The 22,058-nt window shown below is 39.4% G+C and overlaps 2 protein-coding genes across 3 annotated transcripts; one reads left to right on the top strand and one right to left on the bottom strand.

Annotated features, from left to right (window-relative positions):
• Positions 1 to 1,597: 1,597 nt before the first annotated feature.
• On the bottom strand, positions 1,598 to 10,738 carry nfkbid (nuclear factor of kappa light polypeptide gene enhancer in B-cells inhibitor, delta). Of its 2 annotated transcripts, none has more exons than XM_083899779.1 (12): positions 10,607 to 10,738; positions 7,725 to 7,861; positions 7,580 to 7,616; positions 6,767 to 6,993; positions 6,483 to 6,667; positions 5,377 to 5,482; positions 5,137 to 5,283; positions 4,992 to 5,043; positions 3,710 to 3,867; positions 3,357 to 3,473; positions 2,508 to 2,672; positions 1,598 to 2,390 (listed from the first exon to the last, which is right to left on the bottom strand). In XM_083899779.1, the coding sequence occupies exons 1-12, from the start codon at positions 10,620 to 10,622 to the stop codon at positions 2,319 to 2,321; spliced, it is 1,419 nt and encodes a 472-aa protein (XP_083755905.1). In that variant the 5' UTR covers positions 10,623 to 10,738; the 3' UTR covers positions 1,598 to 2,318. The 2 variants fall into 2 exon arrangements, with proteins under 2 accessions (XP_083755905.1, XP_083755906.1); XM_083899780.1 differs by having other exon boundaries at positions 6,483 to 6,664.
• Positions 10,739 to 17,727: 6,989 nt separating this feature from the next.
• On the top strand, positions 17,728 to 18,544 carry tyrobp (transmembrane immune signaling adaptor TYROBP; the record flags this gene model as incomplete). The annotated part of the gene is made up of 5 exons (XM_083901633.1): positions 17,728 to 17,825; positions 17,935 to 17,955; positions 18,065 to 18,208; positions 18,330 to 18,397; positions 18,488 to 18,544. Exons 1-5 carry the CDS (start codon positions 17,789 to 17,791, stop codon positions 18,542 to 18,544), a joined length of 327 nt encoding a protein of 108 aa, XP_083757759.1. The 5' UTR covers positions 17,728 to 17,788.
• Between the last annotated feature and the right edge of the window lie 3,514 nt (positions 18,545 to 22,058).

Here is a 22,058-nt window from a genome sequence, read left to right as displayed (position 1 = left end):
TGGCTACAACTGTGTATGGCTCCTGATATCCTGGACACAATTGATCAAATGCACCCCGAGTGGACGTTGTGGCCACAGTCTTTTAAAAATGCACAACAAGTAATTATCGATGCATTTGATTCATCAAAAATGACACGAATAGTCACTCATTCTCTTCCTCATATCTGTTTGTTTGCAGGTCCAGCTCATCCGCTACTGAAATACCAAAGAAAGAGGGTCAGTTCACACGACTGGAAACAGTAATTACAGCTCACCACGTGCTGAAAAATACAATCGTTTTTTTCTTTTTCTTTTTGCAGTTCCTCCTCAAACTGTGTAGCAAACCGGGAACCATATTGTCACGTGAACCGTCGTGGGAACCATGCCAGCAAATGCACAGTCGCTCATACGCACACTGGTTACTAATGGTCATTCCTCTTATATACCTCTGTCAGCTGGATGATCAATAAACAGGGTTTTCCAATGTATCATAACCTGGTTTATTTGAATTTGCTCAGTACTGTGTGATTGTCGGGACTAAAACCTTCATTCAGTCAAAAATAAACAAATGAAAATGAATGAATATATATATATATATACACTTAAGTATATATATATATATATTAAGTAACAAGTATTCACCATTAACTGCTTACTAACATGCATATAAGTGGCATACTAGCCCTTTATCAGTAAATATTAAGCACGTATTAACAAAAAAAGTCTTGCGTCATGTCATAATAGAGGTAGAATAAGGTCATATAGAATAAGGTGTTAATACGTGCTTAACAATGACTAATAAAGGGCTATAAGTACACTACTTATATATGTTAGTATGTTAGTAAGCACCTAGTTAATGGTGAATATGTGTTCCTTAATATAAAGTGTTACCATATTATGTTACGAGCATGACATTAACTGTTTGTATCACTGAGCAACTCACTAACTCACATGAATGAATTTTCTGTGAACTTTATTAAGTGTTTTAAAAACAACTTATATAATAATCCAAATACAGTAATGCGTAAGAAAAGAAAAGATTAATTCGCAATAAAGATTTGTTTTAATTTATAAAAATATATAAAGTCAGTACTCTGTGATGTATTATCTAAAAAAAAAAATCTACATAAAGGTTTTTGCTTTATATTATCAGCCTTTTAAAGTTGACAGTTTTAGAATATATTCTAAAGTATAGGACTCTTGTGGCTTGGAATCACATCAGACCATTTAAATACTGCTGTATTTCTGTAAGTATGGCTCATCAGTAAAGGTCCATATAATGAAGTGAGTGTAAATAAGTGTGGTGTAGACACAGCTCTGTAGTGGGCTGTGGTGTATTTTCCATCCTGCTCATTTCTCTCGCTGTGTGTGTGTGTGTGTAAAACGGAGCATTTAAAAAACTGTACACTCGACATCAAAACAATCAGGCGGGACTTCAAAAGACAGTGTCGCCGTACTTTTATTCATGACTCACGGCTGAAATGTAAAGGTTGGCGATTTGTCACCGCACTTACTCTAATGTCATTCTTCGTTTGGTTTCCAATACATCATAGTTTTACACAGTAAAGTTTCTCTTTTTTTTTCCTCCCACCATAGAGAAAACCATACCAGAGGTTACTCACACAAGACGAGATGAACGTTAAATTATGAGTGATTATTGCCGTTTTCAACATAAGCACGAATGCTGACTGAAAATCAAAACCATCACTTGGTGTATCAATATGATAACGTGATGGGGGTTTTGACAGGAGACTCAGGGGAAGAGGAGGAGAGGGGAAGGGAGGGGAGGGTTTTTCAGGGACATTGTCCACAAGTTCATATCAACGATTTCACAGAAATCAACTTAAAACTGGGAGTGTAGCCTAATCAGAGCATGAAAGTCACTCCAGCAACGTCTTCACCCTCTTTTTTTGAAGGTAACTCTTAATTTCTTCTCATTTCGAGGTATTTAAAAGTATACATTTTGACAACAAAAATAAATACATAAATTATCATGTCTCTACTGCGACACAAATAGCAGCAGAAGGCTTTAAATGAGGAGGTCACAAATTTGGAATAATCAGCACTTTGAGCATGTGCATAGAAAAGAAATGAAAGAATAAAGTACAGCATGTTGACGTCACAGGTCATTTTAGCTTTATGTATTAAAGCATCATTTGTCAAATCCAATGTGAATTATACGTTTGTTTTGCCATCAAACGTTTGATAACGATAGGCCAGAGACTCCCAGAATAATCAGCTGTACTTAACATATATATATATATATGTATGTATATGTGTCCCCTTCTCAACAGAGGAAAGACTCTTTTCCTCCAAATGGAGATTACATTTAGTTTAAATCATTCCTGGTCCTGCAAGGACACGTTACGACGACGAGAAGAAGCTCCTCGTTTCTTCAGTATCATCTTCAGCTAGAAAGGAAAAGACACAGGGAGACGATTTAGACGAATTAGAGACGATGGAGGACAGAAACACAAACACAAACACGCGTGGACGTGGCCAGCTGTTAAAAATGAGCTCCAGCTCACCTGCTCTCCCTGGCAGCCGCTCTGCAGCAGGTGAGCCGGCTGGTCGTTCTCCAGGTTGCGGATACTGGGATCGGCTCCTTTGCTCAGCAGCAGCCGCAGGATCTCCTCCTGGTGGGGGTTACCATGGAGACCAGCTGCCATGTGTAGAGCTGTGTGTCCGTGAGCCTATGGGGAGAAGGGGATATGCAGCGTTACTCAGGCTGTTTAAAGTCATGCACAGGTACCAAGGAAACTAATGAAAAAGGAAAATTGAAAAAGCATTTTCGTTAACTGAAATGAAAATAAAAACTAGAGGGTTTTTTTTATTAAAAAAAGAAAGAAGAAAACGATAACTAACTGAAACTGAACTGTGTGTTTGTAAAAACTAACGAAAACTAACAAAAATTGTAGCGGAAATGTGCTTAGTTTTCGTCTTTGTAAAGTCATTTCATACTTAATCCTTTTGGGTTCATATGAAGTGTATTTATTTGTTCTCTGCTGGCAATTTTGAAAAGTTGTATTTGAGACACAATGCTTATTATCACCTTTCTGAATCTTGCACCTGGCAAATTCTCCATATTCCAAAAAAAACTAATAAAAACTAAAACTGTGTGTTTACAAAAATTAAAAACCAGAAAAACCGACTCTTGAAAACTAAAAAACTAAAAAAATAAAAAATAAATAAAAAATAAAACTAATGAAAAATCCAAAACTATCATAACCTTGACAGGTACATTTAATAATATATTTACATTTTTCATTATTATAATTTGAAATACAGTGTTGATTTGTGTGTATACACATAAACACACCAACACATGAAGCTAAAATGAAACCCACTTCTGAGTGTCACGTCTGCATGGGACTCACTTTCATGTTGACAAAGTCTTTCATGTTTTGCAGGGGAATCCTCAGCAGATATCGCACTAGGTCAATGTTCCCCTCTTTGACAGCCAAGTGCAGCGCAGTCTTGTTACTTTTGATTTCCTGGAATTGCAAAAATGATTGAGAGCAAAAAAACATAATGAAACCACGGGGTTAATGTGAGACAAACTAGAAAGAGAAAACAAAAATATTCCTATTATGACATCATCGTGGTAAGATAAAAACATGGGCACTTCCCCATGAGCTGTGAATTCTTTGAAAGGCCAGCACTGATGCACATTTGATGCTTCTATAACACAACCCGTGTTCTCACGTGACACTCTGTACTGTATCTGTACCTGGCTGCAAACAGACGCTCCTTCTTTGAGCAGCTTCTGCACACAGGAGAGTTTCTCTGCTGCCTTTGCTTGAAGGTTAACATCTGCCATCCCAGTGGCGGACAAAGCCTTCATGGTGACGCTGTGAGAAATGACTGCACAGTGCAGAGGAGTCATACCTGAGACAAAGAAGAAGAAGACACAAATTATGTTTAAATCAGTGAATCAATGTGGTAACATAATAATTATTAAAGGTGCATTATGTAATAAATAAACTGGCCATAAAATCCTCCTAATATGTCACAGAGACTCAGGAATAATGTTCATATAACAAACTGAACTCACCAACAACAACAGTACAGCCAAAATATTTGCATAAAAAAAAGTTTTGCAGACTGCAAATCATGTTTATGTTTTGAAATCATGTTTTGGCATGTGGCGCCACCTACCGCCGTCTACCAATCATTGCAGTCAGTAGAGTCTCAGCTGCCGAGCAACCACTGGTTGCCATTTACACCAAAAAAACAAAACCTAAAAGACCTCGGCATTTTGAATTTGAATGTAGTAACCGTTTTTGGCCACATTCTTACATATGGCAACTTTAAATGTCACTATAACAGAGCTTCAGGACATATCAATATGTTGTTTTCCGTCCAACTTGTTCAATCAGGAGCAAAATCTTTAAACCATCTGACATTTTACCATGATTATTTATTTTTATCATAACAATGATGTGAATGCCTTGCCCTGGTCAGTTGTATAAAGTACTTAAAAGGGATAATTGAGTAAAAATGACAAGAAAATCACGTTGGTAGAAGTTGAAGTCACTGTTTTATATAATATTACTTTAGTAAAAGTCTATGACATTTACTGTCATAGACAACCACGGGTTGCCAGTTACGCCAAAAAACGAAACCTAAAAGACCTCGGCATTTTGAATTTGAATGTAGTAACCGTTTTTGGCCACATTCTTACATATGGTACCTTTAAGTATCAAAAAGCAATTGATACTTGTTGTCTTTCAACTGGAAGGTTGTGGGTTCAATTCCTGGCTCTGCTAGTGTCCTTGAGGCTCATCAAGGCTAGAAAATCTCTATATAAATACAGACCATTACCAACTCTTCTTCTACTGATTTTATTTGACGAGTAACAAACATAGTTAGAGGAAATGTAGTGGAGTAAAAGTGCAAGTTGCTAGAAATATATAAATAACAAAGTAAAGTACAGATAAGCGAATTTTGTACTTAAGTACATTTACATTACAACACTGGCCCTGGTTCATCATCAGTAACATCAAATTTACCGTCAAAATTGCAGGCCTCCAGGTTGGCGTCAGGTCTGCTGGACAGAGTTGCCTGCAACAACATCAATACTTGTTAACGTCTGCTGAGGAACAGCTGACACGTCCGTCGGTCAAGCGTTTAGTTTCTATTGGTTGATGACGTTACCTGCAGAACCCTGGGAAAACCATAGTGCACGGCCAGGTGAAGCGCAGTCTGTCCGTTCACATCGCAGGCGTTGATGTCAGCGCCGAGTGACAGCAGATCTTGGACAATCTCTGGCTGGTTTGCAGTCACTGCCACCAGTAAAGCAGTCTGTGCAGGCACATTTGTGATACAGTTTTATATTTCGAAAAAATACTATACAGTATAGCACTTTTAAAGATGCGTCATACAGTATATGTATACCTTTCCCTTGTGTTCTTTGGCATCGAGCCCCCCGACCTCCCTCAGCCTCTCTGCAGCAGCGTAGGCACACTCCCTGAGTCCCTTGGCGGTGTAGATGTGCAGGATGCTGACAGTACAACAAGGGCACATGATAAATTAGTTACAAAAACAAGGCTTGGAAAAAAAGTCCTACATCGTCCCCTTTGACACTGAAATGTATGTTTCCATTTGAATCGTTCTAATTTCCTGTCTAATGCGTAAGCATGAGTGGCTGACTCATTAGCATCTTTTGTTTCTCTTAATCTTTCTAGGATCACCAAACTGCACACGCGCGTCTCTGAATTTCAGCCTCCGACTAAAAATGAAACTCGTACGGAAGCAAATTAATTGTGCATGTAGTAATATCAGCAGTGTGATTCAGTCTTTCTATGTGTGTGTGTGTGTGTTCTTATATGTGTAGTTTTGTAAGGACCAAAAATCCTATTAACCATAGAGAGTGAGGACATTTTGGCTGGTCCTCACATCTTTAAAGGGCTTTTTTTGGGGGGGGTGTTAAGACCTGGTTTTAGGGTTAGACATTTAGTTGTGTTGGTTAAGGTGAGGGTAAGGATAAAGATTAAGATTGGATGTTTAGTTGTAATGGTTAAGGTTAGGGTAACGGGTAAAGGTTAGGCACTTAGTTGTGATGGTTAGGGTTAGGGTAAAGGTTAGGGTTTGGCACTTAGTTGTGATGGTTAAGGGTTAGGGTAACGGGTAAAGGTTAGGCACTTAGTTGTGATGGTTAGGGTAAGGGTAAAGGTTAAGGTTTGGCACTTAGTTGGGATGGTTAAGGGTTAGGGTAAAGGGTTAGGGGTCATTATGTCAATGATGGTCCTCATGAATGGTGGGTTAGGGTTAGGGTTTGTTTACCCTAACCCGATGAATTTATCTCTAAGTTGACTTCATGTCCTCCCTTGTTTTCAGCAGGACTGCCAGATGACAGCTGCAGATCCCAGTCTTAGGGTTAGGGTTTGTTTAGGGTCTAGGGTCTAGGGTTACAGATGCCTCAAGTTTACTGTACTTTTCTTGGCAGTTCTTTGACACATTAGTCCGCATTTGCCATCCACTCAATCATAGCTTAAACTCACGTGTCTCCGTCTTCGTCCTGCCCCGTGGCTCTGCTGTAATCCATCCCTCTGAGCAGCGTCCTGGCCTCCTCCAGTCTGGTCGCATCCAACGAGGAGCCAAAAGTCACCGCTGTGGTCTGACCGGCACACAGGAGTGACCACGATGATGCCAGACTGGGATCTGCAGCTGTCATCTGGCAGTCCTGCTGAAAACAAAGGGAGGACATAAAGTCGACTTAGAGATAAATTCATCGCGTTTGCTGGGATGTTACATGTTAGTCTGCGGTTCGAGGGAGTTCACTTACAAAGGTTTGAGACGTTGTATCTAGAAAACCTGGCAGCTGCTGCTGCTGCTGATGCTGCTGCTGATGCTGCTGCTGCTGTGTGCCGTATTCAGACGTCACTGGAAGGTTGTAGGCTGCAGCAAACCTGGGCCCTGGGTGGCTGCTGGTGTAGTAAGAGAGTGAAGTCTCTGGTGCTGGGTTCCATGGCTCATAGCTCACTGCCATTTCTGAGTAGCTCCTTGAGGCACCTTAGAGGAGAGTGATGGGGTCAATATCGTTTACACTACAACCTTATTTTGAGTAGCTGTGGCTAGGGCTGGGTATTGATTAAAAATTAAATTTTGCTATCAATATTGATAACTGGGCAGGTTTTTTTTATACAAATTTTATTAAATGGGTTTCAACTTCAGATCTTCTTAACATACCTTCATTTATTAAAGCACCAGCCTCTCAAAACACAGCACACAGACACACTACAACAACCACATATTAAGCCCCGTCTTCCTGTTCTACTTTGGGGAGTGAGAACTGTTTCAGATTGTTCAGCCAATCACAAGCACTGTTAGCTCTTGGTGAGACAGCATGCTCAATTCCTATAGGCTCACTGATGCTGACTTTTTTGATATTGAATGTCATCACATTTTTGACATAAGGTGAGAGGAAGTTCAGTCACTAACAGTAAAGTATTGCAGTTTAATAACCAGCCTCAGGTCTGATTGATCCCTCATAAGAATTAAAGGGTTATGGTTTGATCCTTCAGTCCTAACTGTGGATCAGGAGCTAGTTTTATTGTGTATGTTGTTTAAAGTGTTGTAGAATTAGCCAAGCTCTTACCTGTACAAGTAAATTGTTCTGAAGAAGAGGTCAACTGCTGGGATAAAGTAACAAAAAAAAGACGAAATCATGAACAATCAGATCCTTTTTTTGTTTTGATGTATCGTTAACAAGACGCCGGTTCGTCCTCTGTGTGCTCACTTACTGTGACTGTAGTCAGAGGAACAGGACTTGTGGTTGCTGTGGAGCAGGAAGGTGGCACAGATGACGTCTCACGTCGTCTCTTCTCCTCCAAGAGTTTCTTCACTGTGGGCAGAGTGCAACACGGCTTCTCCTTTGGTGCTTGAAAACAAAAAAATAGTGCCAAATATATTGATATGTTGATATTTTATTGATGTGGGCTGGACCTTCCTGTGTAGAGTTTGCATGTTTTCTCTGTTCTATGTGAGAGTGAATGGTTGTTTCGTCTCCACGTGTCCCTGTTGTGGACCGGTGACCTGTCCACGGTGTAGCCCACCTTTCACCCTGTGTCAGCTGGGATTGGCACAAGCAGCCCCACGACCATCATAAAGCACTAGACAACGGTTTATCTAAGATCAGTAAAGTTTACCTCTCTCTCTCCATTTGGTTATCTGTCAACTGTTAATATAATATAGTAAATACACTGAGATAATGGATCAGCTCTCTGTGTCTGACAGTTTCTTATTTAATCTCACTGGAAAAGATGTGTCTGAAATTATACTAATTCTTATCTCCTCAGGGGCTTTTTACTTTATTATGGATTTTTTTTTTTTTTTTTTTTGCTCACCACGATATATCTATTTACTTTATCATGAGTACATGTTTCCCACTGCTCATACTGAACTATCATTTCCACTGAACAGGTAGGAAATGAGAAAATTAAAAAAAAAATAGGAAAAGAACATTACAAAACAGAATTTGGATGTTTCCAGCTGACACATACACACACATACACACACACACACAGGCCGTTTCCTCAAAATCTCCACCCCACACCTGAAAGATGTCGAGCGTGTAGTGATATTTCCACCCCGTGTGTGGAACCGCAGTGCACACACAACTCTGTGATGAAAACCTCCTCCATTAGGAACACACATTTTGTGGCCAGATTCATCATAAAATCTTCAGAATGGGATCGCCACAGCTTATTTTCTATGACATCTGTCGCTCTCCGTTACGCTGACAGAATCGCAAAAAACCACACCTTCCTGTCTTTGATGTTTTTCGCAGGCACGTCACCTCGACACGTGTACGCGCCTTGTGCTTGTCTAACGCTGCACCTACATGTCTGGAGAGGCTGTGCGATGTGACTATTTTGTCATTTCTCATTATTCTTTTCACTTGGTGAACGCAGAGCCACGGGGACAGAGCTGTTCACTACAGAGCAAATACACATACAGAGAGAGGGAGAGAGAGAGAGAGAGAGAGTGTGTGTGTGTCCTGCTAAAATAAATATGCAAATTCAAAGTGTGAGAGAGAAACATGTCTTTCCACCATGCTGCAGTGTTTCTGCTGAAAATCAGCACAGGGGCAAACTGGGACAAGAATTGTTTATCCAACCCTAACCCTAACACTTTGAGCTGTAGAGAACACTTCTGAAACACACTCTGAGCTCTTCTTCGTGTTTCCAGACGTACTTCAACCTCTTTACAGCATCTTCCTTCAATAGCACAATGTTGCTGCTGCCTCTGTCTGTCTTGATATAAAATAAATCGCCTACTGTGTGAAGCCCGGGAAACCTCAAGCCCAGGGGTTCTCAAAGTTTTGATACCCGAGGGACAATTTAGGAACCCAACGTAGGACTGAGGGCCGCCAAATGAAAAATTTGTAATAATTTTAATAACCAGATTGCAGTTGTACAGTTTACACTTATTGGTCTGTATCCAGTAATGTCCAATAAACATTTAACAAGCTTAGTACCTCCTGGATTAAAACTATCAACTGTAATTCATTGCGAGCCACCAGAAATGTTTCTGTGGGCTGCCATTGGCCCCCAGGCCGCACTTTGAGAACCAATGTTCAAGCCTATTTGCCCGTGTCCACACTCCCGGGGATACTACCTTACAGGGTGAAAATCTGCCCCAACAAACAAAAACCTGGTGACACATAAACAAGTGTCAGGATACATGACATCAGACTCTCAGTGTCTCCAAGTTTCATTTTTAGCTTCATAAGGTGTTACTATCTATTACTCAACCGTGACTCATTTGATCTTTACGAAAAAGCCACTTTTGACCTTTGTACACACAGTGTCGTCATCAACTTTTACACGCACAGCTGATCCAACCCCAACACTTTACAGTCTGCTCTGACACCTCAGCTGAGAGGGACTGTGGATGTCAGCAAGTGGCTTCTAGACTCTCGTCCAAGAGAAAGAGGACAACTGAGTTACATGCAAATATATTTTTGCTTTACACAAACTGCCCCCACACCGTTTTTTTGGCCCATTCTGTACAATATTCAAATAGAGTTTGTGGAAAACCCTGGACATTGAGTCATGTTGCGTGGGAGGTAGGGGATTCCTACGACCTTTCTCTTTTGGCTCGGTCCGCAGAGACAGAAAGAAGCACTGAGAAGCCAGTTTCCTCATTTTGTGGTTTCACAGACCCGTTGCACACTGCAAAAAAACACTAACTTAGCCCCGTGTCAAAGAAAGTCAAGCGAAGCAAAGTGAAATTTGTCACGTCACACAGCTTCGCTTCATCAGAAGGGGAAATGAAAACAAGCGAGGTGTATCAGGGTTTCCCCAAATGATGCTCTGACTCTTGGATTCACCCTAAGAGTGTGTGATTTCATCCGGCCGAAAAAACAAATGAAAGGCAGTTACATGAACTTGTCAGTGAAATGATAAATAGTGCATGCACACTATCAGTGGAGAGGTAATCCCAATGTGTTTAGTAAAAAAGACACTCAAAAAACAACCAAACTTTCGCAATTAACCATGAATCAATATTGCTGATAAGTACACCGCTCTATGTTGTCCATAAGAGACAGAGCTATTCGTCCAATAGCATCAATGTAATCCGAGCAGAGAAACAGTGACAAATTCAAAGCGCACATACTCACTTTTATCAAAGTGCATGTCAGAAACTGCTTTGAGGGTTTTTTCAACAGGTCGTCCAAGCTAATCAGAATAGGGATGATCTGATGGGATCAGTGGTGTCCTGGTGTGGAGTGCCTGGTGTCCTGGTGTCCTGGTGTCTGCTGTGTTGTCTTGTGCTGCTGCTTGTACACACAGAGCACACGTTGTTCCAAATCACCGCCCCCAGCTGTGGCTACGCCCTCTTGCAGGAGGGGAAGCCACACATTCACTATCGGGTCAAACCACGATGATGATATTCGATGACACGCGAGTGACGCTGAGAAAGTAGAGAGATTTGATTAGCAGTTATTGTACAATTATACAAATAAACACAAATAAATCATTACAGTGAGGACAGTTGGGATAATTATTTGGTGACACTTTTTGCGTTACAGTACAGCAATAATTATGTTAATTACAATAACTTTTAAATAAGGAGGTAAATTTATGGCTATATCATCTTATTGCTAAAGTAATTTCCTGCTTCCTACACTAGTAATAGTGTAGTAGTAAGGAGATAATACTATAGTAATACAATGTTATAATATCCAAGCAGCAGTGATACCTTCACATGAAATGTTTGTGAATTAAAATAATAAAAATTATCATATTATTTATAATTCATCCTCCATTATGTCAAATCCATGTATTTATCGTTGTTACCAGGTTATTACTTCGGGATTACAGTTGAAATAAAATGCTATTCGCTTATAATATTATGTCTCTTTGACAAAGTTATTACCATATTGTTACTAGATTGTAATGTAACCATAGCACCTACAAATTTAAGTTAAATCAAATGTACCTTTACGTGTTAAATGTATGAATGATTCTACAATATTTTATGATTTTATGACAAATAGATCATGTGTAGAAATATTAGTGTAGGTGAAGTTGTAGGCAAAGTTAGCCAATTACTTTAAGTTTACTTCATTGTTTTGTAGTTTTAATGTACAACTATGTACTTTATGAGATTATCAAGTGTTTTGTGTGTTAAATATACATTTTATTTGGACTACATTCGTCTTGTCTACATTTGTAATTATAAATAATATTAGGTAAATACACAAACCCCGGAAATCAACAGTGGACATAGAAGTGAATAATACGACAACAACATAATAATAATATAATAACACAAAAATGTTTGCGAGTGTTTATGAGTTATTTAATGGACTTAAATTTAAATGATTTTAGAATTGTTAATATATTTTTGTTTTAATGTTAAACCAAAGTCTTTAGAATACTTTTCTTTTTAAAATAACACTTGTTTCTGAGGATCAATCCTGTGTTTAATGTTTTTGATTTGTTTGTGTTACATTTATTCATTTTCACTGCACAGCCGGTGCATTATCCAATAGGCTCAGAGACTGTGTTAAATGCAGTGTATTTTCTTTGAAATGCTCCAATAGGCCAAGGTACAGTCATTTACAGGAACTTCTTTGTCACCTTAACAACAAAGACGTTATTGGAAAACAGTGAGAAATCTGTGTTTTGTTTTTTAAAAAAGAAAAAAAACTTGCCAAACAATATAATGAATTTCAACCAAAAAAAGGTGAATTGTGAGATGATGTGTTCTAATACAATAGCACACCAATTGAAACCCTAACAGATTGCTGTTAAAATAGCCTCAGGTTCTCTTTTTTTGTTTTTCTATAGATGGAAACGGAAAGACGTAAAGCTGATTTCCTGTACATGTCAGATTTGCCCAAAGAATAGTTAAATACCCATAGAACATGGTAGACAAGGTGCCAGCTCACAATATCTATGAATGCCTACACATGGTCAAATTCCCCTTATGAGTGTTTATCTATGTTTGCAGAAAGAAAAAATGACAAGGGAAAAAATGAGAAGATACAAAACACAAAGAAGAAAATAGCTGTGTGTATATATATATATACAAGTTTTAATGTAGAGGACAAAACTGTTGTAACATTGGCTCCATTTTTTTGATTTTTGATGTTGATCCTTAGACACAGCCGGTGCATTTGTTGACAGATTGCTGTTAGAATTGCAGTCAAGTAAAGTTGTGAAACTTGTGCTCTATTTTCACTTTCCACGCTATCAGGTTGCACGTCATCTGTCAGAAGGCCCACAGCTCCCTCTGCTGTTGCCCGGAGTCAAAAATCAATACGTCTCAGAGGCAAAGTGCAACCTAAACTGTGAGAGTCAGCAAGGATGAGCACAAGTGGTGACATTTGAGCAGCCCACACATTTTCAAACTCAGAGAACAGTGTGTCGGTGAACGGCCCCTGAAGAAGAACCAGAGTTAGAACCTCCACCATCGAGAAGAACAGGTACAGAAAAATACAATGTTAGATGAACAACAGCAAGATACTGTTTTTGAAGAGGCGTGTGTGCAATCAGAATTTACTCATGACTCAATTTCGATTAAGTTTTTTTCTATTGTCTATTAAGTCTTTATTTTTACTCATTCAAGTGTGCTGTGCGACATAAAATGTCTGCCTGTCAAACCACCCACTTCAGGCTGATGTTGCACAAGAGCACAAGTAGTGATTTAGGTCGACGGAGGATGGAACGCGGTGTGACGTCAGTTAGCCGTCAAAAGTGACAGCTGCAGGGAAACTAAAGTCACATCAGTGTCTGGATCTCAGAAAGCAGGTCAGTGCGGGACCAGAGCAAGGTATGAGGAGCTTCACTCACAATGACTTTTATCTTCCTCATCCCAACTTCTAACCATTAAATGTCCCTCGTGTCGCATTACTGCGGTTAACATGGTACTTGTTTAATGTGTTTAAGAGTTTTATAAACATCTCAATAGTTTGTAAAACTGTGATTGTGTGCCACATTAATTATTATCTTGTTTTTTTTGTTCATCTCTGCAGCTTTGTGACACAGAAGTGGTGTATTCAGTGCTGCAGATTTTTTTTTTAACATAATATAATGAAAGCTGAAGTGAATGTTGTGTGATTGTGGATTTGAATGTTTTTGAAACATGTTAATCAAGACAGCGTTGTGTCTTCTTGTCTTTCAGAAAGCACATAAGGGAGTTGATAAAAAAAAAATGGCAGTTGACAAATACTTGATCATTGTCCTGTTTTTCATTTGCAGTAAGTTTGATTTTTTTTTTTTTGTCTCTCTTCATTGTTGCACACACACACGACGTTAGGGTGGTCTTACACAGGAAAATGAAACCACAAACACCTTTTTTGTTTTTGCATGCCAGAAACCTATCTGAAGTGTTGAAGTGTTGTGCTGAACACATGAAGTGTTGTGCTGCATAAAATCATAAACTTTAAGTTCTGACAGAGTGTTTTCTTTCTTCAAGACTTGGCTGTGGCGTTCACGGGTAAGTATAAAAATGACATTTCCATCGGTACAAACATTAAACACAAGCAGCAAAACATCTAGAGCTACTAGACAGTTGCTTCTGAGTAGTCACCTTTTCCATTTGCACTCACATCTGCATCCCACTCGTCTTTGCATTTGCATGTTGTTTCACTGTCTGTGTGTGTGTGTGTGTGTGTGTGTGTGTGTGTGTGTGTGTGTGTGTGTGTGTGTGTGTGTGTGTGTGTGTGTGTGTGTGTCAGAAACCCCTGCAGCTTGCTACAGGATCGAGCTGCACACAGTGGCAGGCATCATCTTTGCAGATATGTTGCTGACTCTCATCATCGTCGTGATCACTTATCGCTGTGCCAGCTTTCGCCGTCAGAAGACAGAAAATGGTAAATTCGGTCAAATGCATTCTGTGCAGCTGATGTTTCACAATGGTCACGCGCTAACAATTCGGTGTCTCTCGTTTCTTCCCAGCTCACAAAGTGTACATGAACGTGCGCGCCAGGTGCAAGAGCTAACAGGTGTATTGCAAATACAACATGAGGATAAATGTACAGATTACAGATTGAGAGTAAAGGTGAATTAAACAATCCTTACATGAAACAATAAGCACAAGTAGAGTGTCTTCAATAATAGTGACTTGATCTATTGCAGAACTGCACTGGAGCGACAACATCCTGTTTAAACGGCTTACACAGGATATTAACTGTGTGATAATATTGTACACTGAGTCACAAGTGCTGATTTTATGGTTATAATAAGCAAAATGATCACTTTTGGTACTATCACAGTTCTATATGATCTTTGATGCCTCACTGTTTGATACTTACTGATTTTGTTTTTGTTGTTATTTTACGTACAATGTATTGTATATTTTTGTCTTTAAAAAAAACTCAAAACCCAGATGTTACATCTCAAGGATGTATCCCTTATAAAGGTTTAGCACAAAAGTTCAGCCTCTGTAGTGACCCACAGATTACTACAGATTCACCATTGTCACAAATAAATAAATACGTTCCAACAAAAGGTTTCACTAAATGAAAATGTAAGTTCATTCAGACACCCTGTGTATACTTCAATATCTACTGTATTTTTGTGTGTTGTTTTTAAAAATAAACAAATGAAATATATTTTAAAAAAAACATTGTTTTGGGTGAATGTGTCCTGTAGTGCCAGCTTCTGATTTTGTTTTTTTCGGCTCCGATTTAAATCCTCATGCTTTTCTCAAGTGACATTTGAACAGTGACGATCTGATGAGATTCAGTGTGTGTGTGTGTGTGTGTGTGTGTGTGTGTGTGTGCGTGCGTGCGTGCGTGCGTGCGTGGTCCAAAAATCATATAAACCTTACGAAATGAGGACATTTTAGCTGGTTCTCATGTCTTCAAATGGCTTTTTGGGTTGTCAAGACCTGGTTTTAGGGTCAGTGTTACAATTGTGCATGTGTGTGTGTGTGTGTGTGTGTGTGTGAGAGAGAGAGGAATTTCCCCTGAGCTTAAAACGAACTGCTTAGAAGTGGTTTATGGGTTTGTGGCCTGACCTTTTATTAATAATTTCAACTGACTTGTTAACGTCTAAACAATCATACTTCTGTTTTTTTTTTTCTCAGGACTGTGTGTCTTGTGTGCTGTGATTTCCTCTCAGCTCCTCCTGAAAGAGTAAATGTTCATTAGAACAGAAAACGACAATGTCTGTGCAGATTTATTGTTGAGCTAATTGTGAAAATCTTTTGGTTCTGTGACCAGTGAAATGATAGCAGTAAGCGAATGTTTAAGTTTTGCAAACACACACATCTCTTCTTCCTTTGTGTGCTGCAGGGTCTTTAGGTAAAAGAGTGTGGCTGGTTTTGGAACAGACCAAGTGGCGAGTTAGGAGAGGGAGAGTTCATCTTAATCAGGATTATGTGTGTTTGGGCTATTCTAATGAATAACTATGAAGCAATTTTGAAAATGTGTTTAAAACGAGCTAAATGTGTTTTCGCTCTTCGCCCAGATGTGGAGGTTTGCTGGACTGGTTAAAGTATCATAAACAGCCTGGACCAAGAACCTTATACGATGGTAATCTGCTTGCCAAATCATGTAATTTAGCTCCTTGTTGTCCCAGTCCAACCATCCTGCTGGTCCAGACTCCTCCAAACCTGCATGAACTTCCTTTTGCTATCCCTTTGCTATCCCTTGACCTGGGCTTTGTCGACTCTTGTGGCCAGAAAGTAGCTGATACCTGCCCGACCAATTCCTGGAATTGTTGTCTCGTGGAGCTCCACTTTGTCCGTAAGACACGCGAGAGTGCTGGTGAAAACCACAAGTCTGCGAAGTCCACAACAAGTTCTATTCTTGGCTCCACGGTGCAGCACAGAGTTCTACACAAACTTCCAGCCTCAGAGGATTTATCTGTCCAGTGGATACATATTATATATGACAGCAATGTGCCTGCTAGAGCCTGCAAATGTTCACTTTTCCAAATGCTAACTGCTGTTAGCTCCCAGTAGCCTCTGTGGCTGATGTCATTTACTGTCCTTTAAAGGTGAAGTAAGTAGTTTATAGTGACATCTAGAGGAGAGGCTGAAATTTACAACAAAGCACTGCTCCTCTGCTCACCCCCTCCCTTCCCTGAGCGCTACGGTATCCGCAGCCGGTCAAATGTCGTCCTCGTCGTCTTTCTCCGTGTCAGCAGATGAGGTTCGTGAGGCGAGGGAGAGGGCGAGCTACCGCGGCCGAAGCAGACGAAGCGGAGAGAGAGTAGGCGGGACTTCTGCTACAAGTAAAGAGACGCTTGATTTGTTCTCTTGCGTTTGTCTTTACAGGCTCCGGTAGAAACATGGCGTCTCGCTGCTAACAGTGGCTATGCAACCGCGGCCCGCGACCATGTTATTTTAAATTGCCTTTTTGAAACATCACGAAAATGAAACAACAACTATTATACAGCGACTAGACAAAGCAGGAGCACATAATATGTATAAAAAAGTGGATTTTGGGTAATATAAACCCATAAATACTACACAGTGTCCCTTTAAGTTTTCATTTTACTTCTGCATTTCACAGACATGTTCATTACGACACCAGGGAACGGGTTTAACTTGGAGAATTAGGGTATAATATGAGTCCTTTAAATCATTTATCAATCAATAATTTTGACATATACAGTATATATTTTTTGTATTATCTAAATTTTGAATGTCTATATATGGTGCTTTTGCTTATAAATAAAGAAACATTGTTTTATCTGATTATATATTTTGTTGTTTGTTTTTTAAATCCCACATATGTATTTTTTTTTTTTTCATTTGGCTGACAGTAAAGCATCATTGCAGATAAAGCTGTGGTTTACCATCGGTTAAGAGACTGAGCGGCAGCGTCTCTATGGCCAGGTGCCTGCACGAAACCACAGGTCATGAGGAAATGCTCTATTCTGGAGACACAATCACATACTATTTCAGCAGATACGGCAAAAAAATGGAGACAAAAATGATAACAAGTCAGTTAGTCCTGAATCCTGCAGATCAAAAGATCAAATGTAACTGATGTGTGTGTGTGTGTGTGTGTGGGGGGGGGGGTTATATGTGACCAGGAACACTGATGTCATTGTGACTTTACAGAAGAGAAACAAAAATACAAGCTTCCTCTTTGCTCAGTGGACTCCACCTATGAACACACACACACACACACACACACACACACACACACACTGACCAACATTTTCACCACTGACAGTTTTGCCTGTGAATAGCTCTTCCTCTGTTAACACTCACATCTCTGCTCTGGCTTGAACAATATTGTTTCCGTTGACTATCAAGCCAAACGATTCGAAGGACCGGTGGCCGTCACGTTCCTACTCTCTCGCTGCTTCCTCAACCTGTGACCGACGTAAAGAAGATGTTCGATGCTCTCTGCATTAGTGGTTCTTTGTTTGGTGAGTTTTGCTCTGTATGATAACAATTGGTGTCACAATAGGAAGGTCTAGGTTAGGAGGAATGTCTCTGAGCTGTTGTCTTCATCTGAGATTTTATCTCCTTTTCCAGGTTCTGCAGAAGGACAACAAGGTATTTTTTACTTTTTCTCTGCTCCAGTGAGAAGCCGTCTTTTGGTTTTGTGTTTCAACTCCTGTGTCTTCACCCCCCCCCCCACCTTCACCCCTTCACCCCTTCACAGAATGTAATTCCTGTTACCTGATCAGCATGACGACTGTCGTGGCCATTGTTGCCTCGGACATCCTCTTGACCGTCCTCATCACTATCTCCGTGTTCTGCGTTGCGATGTTCCACAAGAAACGGAGGGAGTGGGATTCTCATGACGGTGAGGGCCCTTAATGTTTGTGCATTGCTGCCAACATGTGAGTAAGCTGGTTGGTGAGATGTGACATGGAGGCAGAAAATCTGATTTGTAAATTGTTTTTGGGTTGGTTTTTTTTTAGCAGGTAGAAAAAATCTGTCATCATCAGTGTCAAAGAAAACGTCAACAGAGGTCACAGAATCTCCCTACCAGGTAAAGCAGAACTGTACCTTATTTATTTAGCCTCAAAGACACTATAGCTATTTTTCGCTTTACGTGAAATTTTGTTTCGCTGTTTTGCAGGAGTTACACGGAGTCCAGTCAGATGTGTACAGTGAGCTTGAGCACTTTAGGAAATGAAACAGCATTGCTATAAAAAACCTTCTCTTCTGTAAAGATTTCCACAAGCGATTACCAGATACAATCCACTGTATACGTGTCTTATTTGTACCATTTATATTATATTTACTATACTTATACTGCTTTAAACAGGAGTCAATGTGGAATAAATGTACAGAATGTTTATTTGAAATGAAATGGATATATATTTTATTCACTGACAACGGTATTGTGCTAAATGTGTTGTGTTGGATGTTAGAATAGACATTTGTATTTAAGAATAAATCAAACATCTGAAATGCATTGTTTACCTTTTTCATTTATATTTCAGAGGTTTCCTCACACATTTACACAGACTTCAGATACCGAGAGCAACAAATCCAAGGCTCAGTTAGATTCTGTTCTACATTATCAAAAGTCGACGGATTTCATTTCCTGAATTTTCTGGTACTACAGTTTCTATTCCAGATACATATTCCACTGAGAAAAAAACTTGTTTTCCTATATTTCTACATGTAATCGCACACAAAAAAAATCTAAATTCGTATCAAAAAGTCCCAGAAGTGTCTATATTTGGCAGCAGCCCGTCTGTCTTCCATGAGTCCACAAGTGTCAGCCTCTGACTCATGATGAAGGGAGAAACAGAATCTGGAGAAAAAAGAACGACAGAGAAAAAAAAGCTATTGTTATATTACGCTCATGACACAGAAAATCTGTTTTTTGTTGAAATCCAAAGGAAACTGACCTTCACGCGATCACTAGAAAGTCTGTCTCCTTTGTGGAACAGCGGCTCGGCATCTGTTCTAATAAATCAATTCAAAATATGAGATGTTGAGATGAAGTGGCAGATGTTAGTCAACGTTGTAAATGCATAGTTGATCGGCTGTTCGGTCTTTGGATGCTCTGTGGCAATAATGTTTTATCAATGAAGGATGGGGTCTTACCGTCATATTTACAGTACTGCTGCAGCCAGTCCGCCTCTGTTCTCCTCCACACTGTCCCAGTCTCTGCTTTCGCCGGGAGTCAACTCACGATCCAACGCATTAACTCGTTCTGCCTCTCTTTGGTGATCAGATCCACTTGTGTGTTTTCCACTCGTGTGATTGTCCACTGTCGTCCCTTCCTCACTGTCAGGATCAGTCCACTCTCTGCTCCCATGGTCCTGGATCAGTTCTCTGCTCGTGTCGCTGAGCAGAGAACTATCATTCATCGCCATCATCTCATGGCTTTCAAGATCTTTGACTGCATCTAGGAAAAGTAAAAAAAAATTACTTCAGCAATTGTCTTGCACGATAACAAACATGGCTACGATTTAAGGTCCTGTACCTGTGCTGTCGCCTCCATTATTATTAGCCTGCTCAGGTTCTGAAATACCAACAAAAGTCATATTATTATTTTGTTTGTTTGTTGTTTCTCTGTATTTGTTTGGGAAATTAAGTCTACACACCTGCAAATCCAGTCCTGTCAAAACTATCAGATGAGTTTGCCTCTGAAGTATCTGTGAATAGTACAGAGTAAAAGTGTGATAGTTTGTACAGAAAATGTATTACCTACAATTAAAACACACACATATATATATATATATGTGTGTATGTATATATATATATATATATATATACATACACACATATATATATATACATATATATATACACACATATATATATATATCTTTTAACAGGCGACATGAAAAGTACAGTGTACTAGTGTGATAGTTTATACAGAAAATGTATTACCTACAATTAAAAGGCATATATATATATATCTATATATATACATATCTATATACATATATATATACACATATATATAAATATGTGTATATATATATACATATATATATATCTTTTAACAGGCAACATGAAAATGTACCTTCAGAGTTGTTCTCTGTCACAGGTTTATTTGGAGGTTTCGTAAATGCTGCAGATACAAGAAAACATGTAGTTATTTTGCTGCAGGAGTTGTTTATGGTCACGATTAGACACTGTCAGGGTGCAACATTACACCCTGAAGATAAGGCTATAGTGACAAAAAAACAAAAAAAAAAACACCAATACACCAATGCAACACTCTAAGTTCTCTTTTGCCACTTTGCTTATATCTCACATCCATAAACTTGAGGAACCAAAAGTTACATGTTATACGTTTCTGGTGAAATGGGATATACTATGGGTTCTTCCTCCAAATTATTACATTTTGAATCACAGACCTGTGATATTTGCAGGTACGTTCATTGTGCCAAGTGCATCTATAACAAACAAACAAAAAAAAAACCATGAGATAAAAGCTCAACATAGTGATTTCATTATTTACATAGTGACATAAATAATCTTACCATTCAGAAAGCTTAACACATTCCCTCCTCTTTGAGCTTGAAAAAAGAAGAAGGAAGGAATACGGTGTTACTGCTACAGTCCTACTTCATAAAAAGTGAACATGTATTTGGAAACAGGCTGCGTGAGAGCAAGATCTCACTTTCACATGAGTTTACCTCCGATTGGGGCTGCGAACACCACGTTTGCGAAAAGAAGGAGGAGACAACACGAGAAGCTGAAGAAAACAACACCAGGGTTAATTCAAAGTGTTGCAGTGACGCAGGAATGTTTATATGAACGCTATGTGTCATATATAGCTTAGAAATAGAATATTTCAACAACAAAAAGGTGAAAAAGACAAAATATCAAAACTTACAGCTTCATTGTTCTGCAGCAGCATGTGTATCTTTCTGTTTGGAAGCAGGAGTGCATGTTCTGCTCTTATATACCCTGCTTATTAACATCTAATAGGTCCTGCCTTGGTTAATTACATATTCTGACACAATGTGTTGCATTGAGAGTTTGTCAAATGACTGTGTCTGTGTTTAACAGTGTGTGACTTGCAGGTAGAGAAGCAACAATTAGCCTGTAGGTTACAAAGACCTATTCATAAAAGCAATCCAGTAAGAAAGCAAATGTTGTCAACACTGAAATACACAGAGAGAATTAGTCTATTATGTGCTGAAAATTGGTCCATGGCTACTTTGGGGGAAATGCCTATGGCTCTTCTTTTAGATGACTGAGGTAGAGTTTTCCCACAGGCAGTGCATTGTTTTATCACTATTGTACCATTGTCCTTTTAGCCCTGTGTTTTTTGACCGAACAAATATCTTTTTAAAAGCAGGCCTCACTGAACATAGCAGGTATAAACACATGGTAGAAATAGCAATTTAGATTCCTTAGTGTGATTTGTGCTATTCAGGCTATCACGGTGTTGATGTGTTATTGTTGTGAAAATATCGTTTCATTATAACTTTTAAAGTAAGTGTAGGGTGACAGAACATTGACTGGTGGGCCACATGGGGCCCGCGGGCCGTGAGTTTGAGACCCCCGCTCCAGGACCTCGAGGCTCGTTCTCCCTGACATTACTGGACGTGATCTATCGCCACACTCTCATAAACACCTTCATCAGTGGAACTACTGTGAGAAGGTCCACGTTTGGTCCTGCATAAGTATGTGTGACAAACGGCTGTTAAATGTTATATTGGAGGGGCGGCAGA

Source organism: Microchirus variegatus, assembly GCF_963457635.1.
Source record: "Microchirus variegatus genome assembly, chromosome: 1".
NCBI lineage: Eukaryota > Metazoa > Chordata > Actinopteri > Pleuronectiformes > Soleidae > Microchirus > Microchirus variegatus.
This window is presented reverse-complemented; position numbering and strand designations above follow the sequence as displayed.

Coding starts and splice junctions, on each gene's coding strand:
- nfkbid (XM_083899779.1), bottom strand. Junction 6,994..7,579: donor AGAACAATTTACTTGTACAG/GTAAGAGCTTGG, acceptor CTCTCCTCTAAG/GTGCCTCAAGGAGCTACTCA. Junction 5,044..5,136: donor GTTTTCCCAGGGTTCTGCAG/GTAACGTCATCA, acceptor ATGTTGTTGCAG/GCAACTCTGTCCAGCAGACC.